General features: G+C 48.4%; 2 protein-coding genes across 6 annotated transcripts in view; one reads left to right on the forward strand and one right to left on the reverse strand.

Moving 5' to 3' along the window:
- SGSM2 (small G protein signaling modulator 2) overlaps positions 1–14,083 on the reverse strand; it is a 38,294-nt gene extending 24,211 nt beyond the window's left edge. For all 5 annotated transcript variants that reach the window (XM_027883853.1, XM_027883851.1, XM_027883852.1 and 2 more), the window contains exons 1-2: positions 13,964–14,083; positions 8,258–8,333 (exon numbers count right to left, since the gene is read on the reverse strand). In XM_027883853.1, coding sequence (XP_027739654.1) covers positions 8,258–8,333; positions 13,964–14,020 — 133 coding nt within the window. In that variant the 5' untranslated portion in view covers positions 14,021–14,083. The remainder of the gene's footprint in view (positions 1–8,257; positions 8,334–13,963) is intronic.
- The window catches only part of IFT20 (intraflagellar transport 20), a 30,541-nt gene that overhangs the window by 2,530 nt on the left and 13,624 nt on the right, over positions 1–14,387 (forward strand). Inside the window, exons 2-3 of the mRNA XM_027883866.1 lie at positions 6,895–6,900; positions 13,643–13,649. The gene's annotated coding sequence lies outside the window, so the exon portion shown is untranslated. The remainder of the gene's footprint in view (positions 1–6,894; positions 6,901–13,642; positions 13,650–14,387) is intronic.

Raw genomic sequence — 14,387 nt, forward strand, 5'->3', positions numbered from 1 at the left:
AGCCGTAGTGCCAGGTGTGCCCAGCACAGCCCACGCGGGCAGGGCAGCCACCACAGGGTCTGCATGAGCACCCAGCTCTCCCGTACCGGCTGACAGTAGGGCAGCCCCGAGGGAAACCACAGCTCCAATTGCCACATGAAATGCTCCTTACAGTAACACATGGCTCTCCATCTGCTCCGATACTCTCTGCCTCTCACCCAACACTCAGTGGCTCATTTTGAGAGAAGGCAGCTTTTTGTTGTTGCACTTTATGCCCAACACTGTCAGGTGCTGAACATTTCTTGAAGACTCTTCTCCTTACTGGACTTGAAGGCTCCAAATTCCACGACACCTGAATGCCTGTATCTTAAAAACACCTCTCTGCACTGCTCAGACCCTGGAAACTAATCCGAGTCCCAGGCAAGGCTGAGGGCCACACAGGAAAACCTCCTGCCTAGAGGGTCCTGCCTGGGCTGAACCCAGAGGAGCAGCAAAAAGCAGACTCTCTGAACAGGGCAGTGCCAGTGACCTCAGCTTGGGCAGACTCCTGTTCTCTCTGGACACGAGCTCCCACCAGAACTACTGCCCCAGAACACAACCATGCCATCAGGGACAACAGCCTGTTCCCTGGAAGGAGGACCAGCACTCATGGAACATCTCTGCGTGACCCTGTCAGCCATCAGCTCCCAGCAGGAACCTCCTCAGTGATCACAGGACACCTGCGGGCAGCAGAGGCAGTGCCTGTGGTCTGACACGAGCAGGAGGCTCCGCTTCGAGCCAAGCAGTGCCCATGAGGGACAGCACGGGGACAACGCAGCCCGGGGAGAACACAGGGATGGCAGCACGGGACATGCTTCACATCACCGTCCTACCTCCCCTCCAGCAACCACCCCAACAGCTCATAACCCAGCGAGTGCTTTGCTCTGCCTTTCAATTAGAAATAAAGGAAATGAAAAAAGAGAAGCGGTTTTCCAGACGCCTGGAGCAATGCAGCAATAACTGGTTCCAAATCCTAAACGAAGCAACCTGCCTTTAAAAATAACTGCAAAGAAGTGCATTGTTGTTGCTTAGGAAACAGGGCCTCTTCCCACCTCCACTGCTTTTTATTTCTTTAAAACAATAAAATATTAATGAAACAAATTTAGTGAAAAGCACAGCAGGCACAGCTTTAATTATTAATAAATGCTGCAGCTGCCACTGAGGGCAATTTCCACAGCGACTGTCTCTAAAGCCCCAATATTTAATTAGTCCATTGTGACACTTCTCATCACAAGGACTTGGGTAACAACAGAGACACTGGGCTTCACTGCTGGACTGCCTCAAAATGCATGTTCCACAGCATGAGACATTAATGCATGCCCAGTTCTATGTGTAAGGCACCCTCAGATCAGGGTGCAGGTCACAGCCCTGCCGGTGTGACCCTCAGGGCACTTCCTTCTCCTCCACTTCACCCCCTGACTGAGACTTACAGCACTGGTTGTCTCCAGCTCTTTTCTCCAGGTTGCTTTCTACGAGAACTCTTCCAGAACAGCTGACTTTCCAGTGATGTCTGACTTGATCTGAACGTGCTTTCAAACACACGGTGCCTTTTGTCCAGTTAACCACAAAACATCCAAGGAGGGCAGCACGTCTTGAGACAGAGGTGCCATCCCATCCCAACCCGGGGGACTGTGGGGATGTCACCTTGGTAGCACAGGACAGCAGGAAAGCATCTCTCCAGCACAGTGAGCAGCACGAGAGTGGCACAGCACAGCAGCCAGGGACAAGTTGCCTGGCAGAGCCCCACAGGGCTTTCCCTTGGCTCTGTGTCCAAGGCAGGCACTGATCTCACTGCACCTTGCCAGCACTGCCCACAGCCAAGCTCAGCTGGAAAGCAAACTTAACACACCCTGAACACACTGGGAGAAGAGTCACCTCAAGCTGCAGAATCTTTAAAGGACAGGAGAGGCCCTTGGCAATGGTGCTTTTTGATAAACCAAAAATAGGCAATCCCCTGGAGTCACAAAGTGCAAAGCTCAGATTGCTGCCTAAAGAGATAACACACAAATTCTCCTAGGGGTTAACCTATGGGACAGGGAAATGAAGTTATTCACCTATTTTAAAGAAAATGAACCATTTTCCCCTCTTTGGAATCTAACACTCTAAAAGGACACTAACTGACATCAGAAAGGCATCAGCAGGTGGCCTTGTGCACATGCAGGTCGTTTGGATACAGGTATGTGTGCATCCAGGTCAGTAAGTGTGAGCTCTCTGGGCACAGCCCAGTGTGATCTGAGCCTGCCTAAACTCACTGTACCTACAGCAAACACAGACAAAAACCCACCAGATAAAAAGGCAGCAACTCATTACACACAGATTGGAAGAGCAGCACTGCACTGGGAATAAATCAGCACAGCTCAGGTAATTCCCTTGTATGGTTCCACCAACAGCAGCCATCTAAAAATCCATTAACTCCAGCCAGTTTTGAGGAACATTCCCTGCAGTATCCACTGCTGAATTTAATTAAGTGCAGATATATTATTGATTTACAGTTCAAATAATCATGGTGCCCACCAAGCTTTGGAAAATGTCACTTTTTTATGACTTCACCACGGCTACTTGTTGCAGAGTCAGGTGAACGAGTTTGGTTTTCTTCTTTTTTGCCTCTAGGAAAATCTTGACGTGACTTAATGGAGTCTGAAATGAGAGCTCTGGGGCTGGAAGGGTGGTGAGCAGAGAGAAGAAGGCCTGTGGAAGGATGATTTATGGGGTATATTTAGCAGATGAGATTTTCCTTAGACAGGAAGAAATACTGCAGCTAAATACCTTGTTTTCATGGAAACTGTGCACAGGGAATCGAATTCATGAGGCTGAAGAAATTAAGAACAAGTGAAAAGAGGAGGATGATAAAGAAGACGTCAGATGCTCACGACTTCCAACTGCTGTTGCTTTCCCCAGATAATGACAGATCTGCCCAGTTTGAAAGCAGTTTTACTGCCAGGTTCCAGCATGCTGTGCCACTGAGAAGGGCATGCTGAGCAGGTGAGACTCAGCTGTACCTGTGTGTCAGCCCAGCAGCAAAGGACTGCAGAGGAGACACCCAAATCTGCTCCTTTGCCCTCAGCCACCTACCTGGGTTTGGTTCTGCCACATAACATCCTTTGTTCGGTAGTTGCCTAGAAAATAAAAAAGTCTCTAAATGGACACTCCTCACTTTTAAAGATAGTTCTGGCCAGGAAACATCAGGGCTGGAAGCTGGTGACTGCTCCCCTTTAAAATCCTGACCATTAAGCTTCAAGGATCTCAATAACCTTCAGGAAATGGAAGTGTTTCCATTAAACACCCTTAAGGGTTAATCAAAATTACTGACATTCCTCTAAATATTGAATATGATCCAATTAATGGCCCAGGATTAAAGTAAAATATTGAGCAGAGTTCTCTAAAAAGCATGACAGATTATGTTTCATCTTCTCAAACTAAAAACACATGCAGTTAAAAAACTGTTTAATCAGAGCTAGTATTGACTCTCTCTTCTCCTCTCTACAGAACACCACTCATTACTTTAAGCATCATCTTTGGAGCACAATCAAAAACCTTTTAAATTTGTGTGAAGAAACATTGGCCTCCCCTTGATTATGATCATCTCTGGTACTCTCTTTGGGCTAATGTGTTTATCAAGTGAGGTAGAATCTCTGTAAACTGTTTTTTAAGCATTATTCATCACCAAAAATGTTTGTTTTCCAAACAGGAGCAGTAATACAGTGAGGGTTGTGTTTTGTTTGTGAGAGACTTGCATTTCCATAGCAGATTAACTACATTTTTTTTAATATCCATGCTGAGGTTAGAAAGCAAAGAATTAGGATGATAAACTGTCAGGGTGAACAATGGTTATTTACATCCATTTCTACAGAAGTTACATTTCTGTGAGCTAAGGAAAAAAAGGAGAGAAACTGAATTTTCTGTCAAACCTATAAGTATGGTGCTATTTAGAAGACTCAAGAGAATCACCTAAAAACCCCAAAGCATAAGACATCTCTTCCTAATGGGGTTGATTTTCAGGAGAAGTGGAAGGCTGCCACTCCAACTGCAAATGATAGGAACAGCTCACTGTGTGGACACTCAGGTCACTCCAGGAACGAGGTCCAGAACAGCTCCATGTCAACAGCCAGTCCCTTCCATCTGCCAACACTTTGGTGCCATATTTTAAACAGGAGACAGGAAAAGGGCTTCTATCAGGAATTTACTTCTTGACTTAAAAATAAATCAACAGTTTCCCACATTGCTGCCTTCCACAACTTTACTGCAAGTTGTGGCTATTGAATATTCTTCTGAAAGCTGTACCCTCTTGAAGCAAACCACTGGATAAGAACCTCTGGGTAAGAAATGTACTTAAGAGATACATTTCAATCCCTCATATGATTTTATTTTCCTGTCATGAACTTTAATCCAGCCTTGTAATTTAGGGCCATGAAGGAAAAGATTTCTGACTCATGATTTTTCATTGCTTGGGGCTGGCAGTCGTGACGTTTGGTGACTCTGATAATTGCCTGGATTTCAGGTCCTGAACGAGAACAAAACATGAGCTCCAGCATCACGCACTCCCGGGTTCCTAATTAGATCTCTTTTAAACACAATTAACTTAGTGCAAAATGGGATGACAAGTCATCATACGACCAGTGAAGGCAACAGTCGGACAACTAACACGCTGCTGTGGTTAACCCTTGTGTCTGTGAGCAGTGGAGGTTGTTAACCAGCACTGCCAGGCATTCCTGCAGCTCACACACCAATCCATCCCCAAAATACCTCCAGGAGTCACCAGCCATATTCATGTTCAAAGGATTCCCAATTTTCCACTGCCAGCTTTGACAGAGACTCATCCATGACTTCTGCCAGTGCTATTTGACTGTGTTCCTACAAACATTTACAGGGTCTGAAGATCTCAGCTAAGCACGTGGCTCCAGAAAATGCAGCCACACAATTGCTTTCCTACTGCCTCCCACCTCCAGAATGAGTGTAGTACTCATCTGCTTTAGGAAGCTGGGAAGGAACTGTTAAACTGTTGGACAGAAAGTCCATTCTTATAACTGCAATCCTATTACACACTAAATTGGTTCTAAAATGTGAAGAGGACCCAAGAGCATGTTCTGTTTCTCAGAACACACCAGTCCTTTTGCTGTGAACAGATCCTGACTGACTCAGAGCTATTCCAAATAACCATTCCCTCTACTTATTTTCCAAGAAGGAAGCATCTTACACCGATGATTATCCAAGCATGAGTGCCCCAGGGCTTGTGAAAGGAAACTGCAATGGATGGCCCACACATCAGGTCTTCTCTTGAGTGTGGAATTAAAGCCTGAAGAACAGACATCTCAGAAGCACTTGTGGGTGACAGTTGTCCTCGCTCTGCTTCCAAGAACAATAAATGCTTGTGCAGTCCTCATCTACACAGACACTGCAGGAGCTTAGGAGCAAGAGCACCACAATGAGACTAATAATGCCACTCAGGAGTGCTTCACAGATGCAGCCATTTTCATCCTCAGCCTGCAGCCCAGCTCTGACATACCACAACCTGGCCAAGTCAAGCTCATATTCGAGTCTCACTGACTGAAGGAAACATGGGGAGGCTGAAGGAGCACAACTGACAGGAGCACATGAGAGTAACTGTACTGAGAAGAAGTAGGATGGTAATAATCACCTACTACCTGGCACACTGTGCTTATAGATGTGGAAGTCACCCACAAAGGAAAGGGGGGATCCTGCAGAGCTGGCCGAGGCACTCACAGCACTGCACAGCTGCTGCATGGACCTCCTCACACACCCACCCATCTCTCCATGCACGCATCCACTCATCTCCTCACCCATCCATTTACCTCCTCACACACCCACCCATCTCTCCATGCATGCATCCACTCATCTCCTCACCCATCCATTTACCTCCTCACACACCCTCCTCGACCACTGTGTCCAGCAACTACCAAAGGTTTCCCAGGCCGTTGCTTCCAGAGTAGACTGGACTGGCAGCTGGGCAAATCACCCCCTCCCATCCCAAGGGACATGGCAATGCAGACCTGCCATCCTCAAAGGAGGTTCACAAGAAGCCCCAAGCACAACATTAAATACCGTTCTGCAGCTCAAAATCGGAACTGGCCTTCTCAGTTCAGCCTCAAAGGGATTCTGTACATTTTAATTAGTGGGTTTAATTACTGGCAGCAGATTTATTATTCAGGCCAAAAAAAGCTTTTTGTGCAGTTCATCTCTTCCTTAATTTGAATTAAAATCTGATTGAGAAACCAAGTTCTGCACGTTTGACAGTGCTCAAGTTACTATTTTCAGTCATGTTTAGCGCCAGCCTTCCCCCAGGTAAGTACATTGCCGAGCAGGCATGCTGGATTTACATCTAAACAACATATATTTTGATTGTTACACGTCCCAGCCCTCAATAACCCACCTGAAGTCTACGGCAATTAGCTTACAGCGTGGGAATTCAGGATTATTTCATTTAATGCACCCAAAATATTTATTCAAAGACAACAAACTCCTGAGACTCATTTCAAACTATATATTAAAAACATAAAGACCATCATTCAGGTAACAGTGTTTTGGACATTCATGAATGAAGCATGTTCCAGTGCGTTAAGCTGACTTAAACAAGTTTTTTAATTGCTTAAAGCAGCATGTTACTGTCAGACCTAAAGATGGACAACTACACAGAAAAGGTTTAGCAAAACGCAGGTAGTTTTTGGACAAACACAGCAAGTGTAATGTACTGAACTGGAAACCCTGTAAATACACTTCAGGTAACTAGAAAGACAGAGAAAAGCTTCCTTTTTCTTCCCCCTTCCCTCAGAAGTGCAGAAGCTGGAAAGGGCCAGCGTTCCTGGCGAGAACACCTCCAGCCATGGAAGCTTCGGGCACGCTGGTGGAGGGAGGGCCGAGGGAGGAGGGCTCAGCACTCCCTGCCGCAGAGCCAGCTCAGCTGAGCAAGGCCCCACGTCAGGGATGTCAGCTGCGTTCCCAAGGAAACGCCTCCACACAGCCCAGGCTGCAAACATCCACATCCAGCTTCTCCCAGCAGCGCCAGCCACCGAGGATGCCACGGACACACCTGCGTCACTGCCCCCGACCGAGCACACCCCTGCAGGGAAACCTGCCCCCCAGAACCCCAGCACAAAGCAGTGTGGCACTTGTGTCCCACCACGGCACGCGCCAGCCACGCCGCAGAGCCCAAACCACAGAGCTGCACCTTCCAGAAATCAGGGGGATGGAAGAGCCCCCGGGATCTAACGGGGTTATACTTTGGATTGAGAACAAATACAGAACCCCCTGCACTCCTCACAAGGGGTGAAAACATTGGCACTGCTTTCAGCCACCTAGGACCTAGGGCAGCTAGGAAATGTTCAGTTACTGATGCAGACAGACCCTGAAAATCAAGTACCATGTATTTAAGAGACTCTTGCTAAACTCAGCCTTGCAGGAGAGTAAAATGATTCACAAGAATTCTATATTTATAACAAAGATTCACTGAAAATGACTCATGTACTGAGCCAATCTTATTTTAAATAGAAGGGAAAAACCTCTTGAAGAGGCACATGAAACTGGAGTGGGGGAGGGAAGAGAACTGCACACACAGGAGAGCCCCAGCCAGGAGCAGTCAGCCAAATCTACTGGAAGGGGTTTCTCCATTCAGTCAGCCAAAGAGAAAACAGAACATTCAGCTTCACCTGCTTCAAGGTCTACATTCAAAGCAGCAGCGGGCTGGGCAATAATGAGTCAGCTCATGGAGTTATTAGTTCTTCAGATGCTGAAGAATCCAGAACACAAAACCAACCAGAATCACAGTGGGAGGAAGAGACATGTGAAGAAGACTTCACAGTATTCCTAATTTTGGCCAAGCAGAGTCTAACAGAAATAGCTGCCTTACACCAAGCATGGCTTCCAGAACAGGATTTCAAGAGCAGGGACCAGATAGACCACACTGGGAGCTCTCTGGATCACACAGGCAATCTGCAGCAAGGGCACTGGATCAGGGATCCTGCACCTCCTCCTGTCTTGGGACCATTTCCCACAGTTACTTTTTCTCCTCTGTACAGTACAAATGAGCAGTAGATAAATTTTAGTAGGAGTTACTTTATGATTTTTAATGTACACACACATGTAGCAATTATAAAAAGGTGGCATGGGCCTGAACACCATGATTTCTAATGTCTAAATCCCTGCATTTACCTCTGACAGCAGAGAAAAGACATTTCTAGAGGAAAAGTAAGGTTAGGTAGTGTTAGCTCTTCCACGTGACATTTACCACACAAGGCGATGATGTGACTGCTGTCTTCATGGACAAATTTCCGGGTGACAGCCTCTTCCATGATCTGCTTCACCTGAAATGAGCAGAGAGAAATGATTGTACGACCTCAGCACAAACCAGCACAGCATTTGGGAGTTGCTTTCAACCACTGCTTGCCTTTTCCCCATCACAAACAGACTCACCACTCACATAGGTCACATTTTGCAGGGAAGGATGGATTTAAGGAGGGAAAGGCAGACAAAGCCAAGCAGCTTACCATGGGATGAGGGAACCTCTGGCAGAACAAGGACAGGTCTCTTTGGGGTGTGCCCCCACAAAAGGCTGAATTATTTCAGCGTGCCCAGCATACCCCCTGAAGAACTGCTCCAGCACAAGCTCCAGAGGGCTGTGCAAAACTTTATGATTCACCCTTGGCCCTCCTGCACACAGTTCCTATGCTCATGAAACCAGATCATGTGTTGCCATGTTCCCTCTCCACTTGTGTCCTTCAGCAATTTTTCAAGCACAAAACATCCCTGAGCTACACAAGCACACAGCCCTAGAGGAGTTTATGGCCACCTTCCCCCTGCCTGGGGACTTCACATGCCACAGCAATTACAACTTATGCCCTCAAAGCTCTGCTGCACCAAACACTATAGAAAATTATTACAGAACCTACAGAGAAGGCAGTGCCTTCAGTTTCTGCTTCAAGACACGATTTAAGAATTACAGCAAATAAAATTACATTTATCACACTTCTTAACATTTAAAACAAAGTTCTTTTCCAGTTCCAGGGCTGATGTGCCAAGCTCCAGAGGGAAATCAGTGTAAATTACTGACTTTCAAAAATTAAGGGAGAAAGAGACAACTCTTACAATGAGGCTCTTGGTGAGATGCTGCACTCACTCTCCATTCATCTGCTACCTTATTCCTCCCCAAAGGCTTCCTCAGCCTGACACCAGCCGAAACCTATTTGTCTCCACCAACTCATTTATCAGACACTCATTTCCTCCTGGCCACAGAGGGCTTGCTCTTTTCCATATACAAATCCACCATCATTTTTGGCTTCTCTCAATTGTGAGCTATAATTACAGGGTTAGGACACTCTGCCTAAAGAAATGCCAATTCACTTTCAGTATATGAAAGTAAGTGGTACCGTGACAGGAGACTTAACCAGACACTCCCTTCTTCCAACATTTAGGGCTAGCTGGGTCCCCCTCCTCCAGGGCACTGACAGGTCCAAAGGTCTGGAGCCTCCCCCCTCAGCGCTGGAGCAGCAGAAGGTGCAGGTGCAGCACTCCACTGACAGCTGGGCTCTGCAGCTGCCTATGGGGACGCTTTCTCCAGTCTGGAGGGGCACCCTCCTCCTCTGCCAGGCCAATTCTGGATGCTGTAACCAAGCATCCCTTCCCCCAGGAATCATGTTGAGGCCTCCATGCCCACTCGTACACCCCCAGCCCGGCTGGCAGAAGGCTGCAGCTCCAGCACTTGCTGCACGAGCCTCTCAACACATGGCATTTGCCTTGCCCCAAATCCTGGATCAAGTGGATCCTCCAGAATTTGTGCTCCTTATCAAACAGGAGCCCTCTGAGTTGCAAAGAAAACATTGGAGGGGAAAAAGCAAACAAGTAAGAGGTTTTGAAAGTAGAACATGTTTTATAGCTGAGGACTTCAAAGCAAGTGTTTTGCACTTTATAAAACCTGGCTCGCTGCTCACACCTGAGGCCTGGCAATATAAACTCTGAGCAAGGCAATTTGTTTCTTTCCTGCAGCATTTCTGACACGGTTGTTAGAACTCGGGACCTCAGTGCTCAGCAGCCAATTTCCTGCTACCACACATTTCCCAAGCATACTCCAGACACGGGGTTTTATTAGCTCAGTATGTTATTTACATCTCAGTCAACAAAAATTTTAAAGTGTATAAAAACTGAGAAAGCAAATGGTTTTTCAGAGGCACCATCCAGTGCCTCCCAGCAGACGTCAAACTCAAGACTCCAGAGCTGAGAGCACAGAGCAGGCACTTGGTGTGTTCCCAACTGCCACCACATCCAAGCAAGCTCCGTGCATTTTCTGGAGAGTGAGTGAATGTTATTAGAAAACATTTTCAAGGCATAGACAGGAGATGAGAAGATTCAAAAGCTGGAATGCAGTGTTCTTCAATCCCACGTCATCCCTCACTGCCACGTAATTCATGGATGCTCCAGGCAAGGAGCTAAAGCAAATGTTTCTGATCAAATGGAACACAAGCCTTTTTTTTTTTTTTCTTTTATTCCCTTGCAATTTTGCCTGGCTTTGTAGGGACTGCTGTGCCTCTGTTCTCCGCTCACACCCACTGGCAGTTACCAGCAGACCTGACCAAGCTGCAAATTAATCTCATTAACAGAAGCATCACCACTGCCCCCCCAGGCACCCATCCACCCGCGCAGGTAAGGGAATCCTGCTGCTGGTGCAAGGGATGCAGGGGGGGCTGCAGCCTCCAGCTGGGCCAGAGCTGCTCCCAGAACCTGGAGAGGGAGAGCCTGGGCTGAGGTGTGACACCAGCTCCCTCAACTGCCCTAGAAACACCCCTCCTGTTCCCTGTGCCTCCCCTGCAAGTCAGTACAGGAGCCACACACCATAACCAGGCTGTCACCTGCACCTGCCAGGTGGCACAAGCACAGAGGCAGCACCTGCAGGTCAGTCTGTCCGTGAGCCAGAGGCAGCAACAGGGAACCACATCAGCCTCAGTGACACCCTGCTCTCCCTGGAGATGGTACTTCATGGGCACCACACCTGCCAGCCACTGCCGAGCAGGGAGAGCTCTGCCCACCCAAGTACAGATCTCAGCACTTGAGGAGCAAGGAAGGTCCTGGTGGCAGCATTATCCAGGTAAAGCACAGCAAGCTCCCTGAAGACAAGCTGCTCAGCTTTTGCACCATGTTTTCATGGATCACTGCTCTGACCTTCTCCCACATCCTACAATGGCCAAAACTTTCAGAAGCAAACACCAGACCTACATCATAATACATGGATTATTTAGTAAGTTTCACCAAAAAAAGTACAAAAGAGAAATGCCTTTATGTTTCATTTTTAAATTTTTGTTACAAGGAAGCTTTATAAATGGCAAAGAATAGTGCTCATAAAGTACCAGAATAACCAGGACCACAGCTAAAGCCCACAGTGTTTTCTCCTCAAAGGGGAAAACTTCATGTCCAGCACCTGTGCCTTCTTCAGCTTGTACAGCTACTGCTCATCTCCTTTATCAATAGCGCTGCTGCACTGACTCCTTACTGCTGAGGAAGGACTGGCTGGTGCGAAGAGAAGCTGTTCAATAACTACTGTATTTCTGCTCAGAAGTGGCTGCACTTCAGTTGCACGTTGAGACATTTTGTTTCTGAAGCACTCTGAAATCTTTCAGCGAGGAACTGCTAAGGTTATTGTTATCCTGTTTGTTTCACAGCTAGAAAGTGCTGTGTTTAAATCCAGAAATGTCAAAACCCTCCATTTCAGGAGGCAGAAGGAAATGGCCAGAGAAAAGCCTATTTTATGACTCTGCTTGTCACAACAGATTTTCCTGCAGAGAGAGAGAAATGTTTGAAACGTGAACTTCCAAGCAGCCTCAGCATGAATCCCAGCAGAGTTACATTTTCAAAACACATTACATGTCTTCTTTTCTGTGAGAGCCAACAAAATACATTCCCTACCAGTGGGAACTGAAAGTCCATCTGAGGAAAAGCAAACAGCATTAAATTTCCCAAAGGAAAAATGCCGAAGTTTTAGCTGAGGGTGAGGCAAAACAAACTGAACACTTTGCACTGAGTGACTTTGGAGATGACAGTTACATATTTTGCAAAGACAACTGAATCTTAACGGGCTTGGTGGAACAGCACACAGAAAGAAGCTGTGGCCTCTGAACTCCTCTGGATATTGAGGTTATGGGAATATAATTTCATGGGAAGTAGAGCCTGGATTTAAAGGCCAAGGGAAGGGAACGATGGCTCTGAGAATGGCCATGGATGAGTCAGGTTTTCCCAGCAAGCCCACCAGCACACAGTATGCAGAAGTGGCTGTGTGAAAAGTCACACAGCATAAAAAATGAGGCTGAAAATTCTATCAGAAAAAGTTAATTACGGTCATTAAGGGCAGCATCATCTGATGGGTGGTTACAAGTGACTTGTGTTCAATTCCTGCCTCCATCAATTGATTACTTAAGACAAATAAAATCTCCATCTCAGTGTCTCCAACTGCCTTCTGAGCCCATTTTGTTACTGTGAGCACAGACAGGGGCCACACGTTGTGAGGGCACAGGTGAGGAGTGTTACCTCAACCTGCTTACAAACAACCTGCTTACAAACACCAAAGCTGGAAAGCTCTGGCCAACTCCAAAAAGCCAAGCCACTATACGTGTTCTAAAAGAGCATTTGTAAGGATCTGGAGATGGAAAAAACAGATCAATGACAAAACAAAAAAGCAGATGACACAGAAGGTACAAATAACACTTTCAAGCATTATTCAAGTAATTTAAAACCCAAGGTCCAATTAAAAACATTTTAGAGACTTTAAAAACAAATTAGCTTCAGATTTTTTAATTACATACCACTTGTTCTCAGCTCGAGCTGGCTTGGATCTCAAAAATCCACTTCACTTTCCATTTCGTACATTAGCACAAGATTGTAATTTTCAGATTTGGAAAACATTTTTCTGGTTTATTTATATATTTAAACATTACCCAGGAGAGCAAGCACACTCACTTCTAAATAAAACCTTACACTGTATTGGCTCAAAAGTCGTAGTTTAAGCTAAAATTTCTAATCCAAGTGGCAGATTCCTGGCTGCATTTAGCAGGTACCACCAGGCAGCCCCCATCCAGGGGCTGGCTGGGTCAGTCCAGGACATGGTCCTGCTGCTCTGCATACATATCATACATGCCTGTCCCTGCTCTACCCTTCCACTCTCCCCACGCTGACTGAGACACCTGATGTGTTCTGGTTTCAACACTAACGAATATCAGGACACCGCAGTCGGGCTCGGGAACCTCGCCCATAGCAACAACTTTTCAGCTGAGCTTTGATGGATCCTGCTCCCCTGCTGTCTCCCCAGTGCCCGGGGAGGGGAAGGAGCAGGAGGGCAGGTACCTGTTCAAAATACTTGCTATCGCCGTGACGGACAAACATCACACCTCCACCTCACTGCTGTGCAAGAACAGGCAGCCACACACCGCTGTGACACGGTCAGAGCCACAGGGGACGGTTCCCGGGAGCACCGGGGAGGGGCCGCTCTCCCCGGGGAGTCCCAGCTGAACAGCCGTGCCCGCGGTCCCAGGAGTGTGCCCAGCACAGGCACCTCCTCCCGCAGCCCCTCGGCAGGGACCCTCAGCAGGGGCTGCTCCCGCCCGGAGCCATCGCAGGAGCTCTGTCTGTCCGTCCGTCCTGCCGAGCACCCCGTGAGGGCACCTCTCGAGGGAGCCCAAACGCGATGTGACCGTCCCCCGTTCCTGAGCACACCCGGCCCGGCCCGGCCGGGTCCCCCACACGGTGTGCTGGAGCCGCCACCCGAGCTCCCCTGCCCAGGTGCCAGAGCCGCCGACAGCCCGGTGACAGCCCGGTGACAGCCCGGTGACAGCCCGGGAAGGGTCGCACGGACCCCACCGCCTCCCGCGGGGACCGGTCGCGGCCGCCCGCCCGGACACCGAGGCTGGTCCCTGCAGGGACCCTCCGCGCAGCCCCGAACCGCCCCCGCCCTCACCTCCTTCTTCACGTTCCACAGCAGCTTCTCCTTCGCGGCGTCCGCCGAGCCGCTCATGGTGGCGGCTCCGGCCTCAGGGCGGGCAGCGCTGCCGACCCGCGCCCGCCGCCATCTTCACCCGGCCTGACGTCACCGCCGGGGCGGCGCCGCGCAACACGGCCGCGGGGGGGCGCTGAGGAGCGGGCGGGAGCGCCTGAGGGGACCGGGATGGGAGAGAGATCCGGGAATGGGAGAGAGATCCGGGAATGGGAGATCCGGGATGGGAGAGAGATCCGGGATGGCAGAGAGAGATCCGGGATGGGAGAGAGATCCGGGAATGGGAGATCCGGGATGGGAGAGAGATCTGGGATGGGAGAGAGATCTGGGAATGGGAGAGAGATCCGGGAATGGGAGAGAGATCCGGGAATGGGAGAGAGATCCGGGA

Source organism: Empidonax traillii, unplaced genomic scaffold, assembly GCF_003031625.1.
Source record: "Empidonax traillii isolate 1590-97213 ecotype Southwest subspecies unplaced genomic scaffold, ASM303162v1 scaffold135:size1941959, whole genome shotgun sequence".
Classification (NCBI taxonomy): Eukaryota; Metazoa; Chordata; class Aves; order Passeriformes; family Tyrannidae; genus Empidonax; species Empidonax traillii.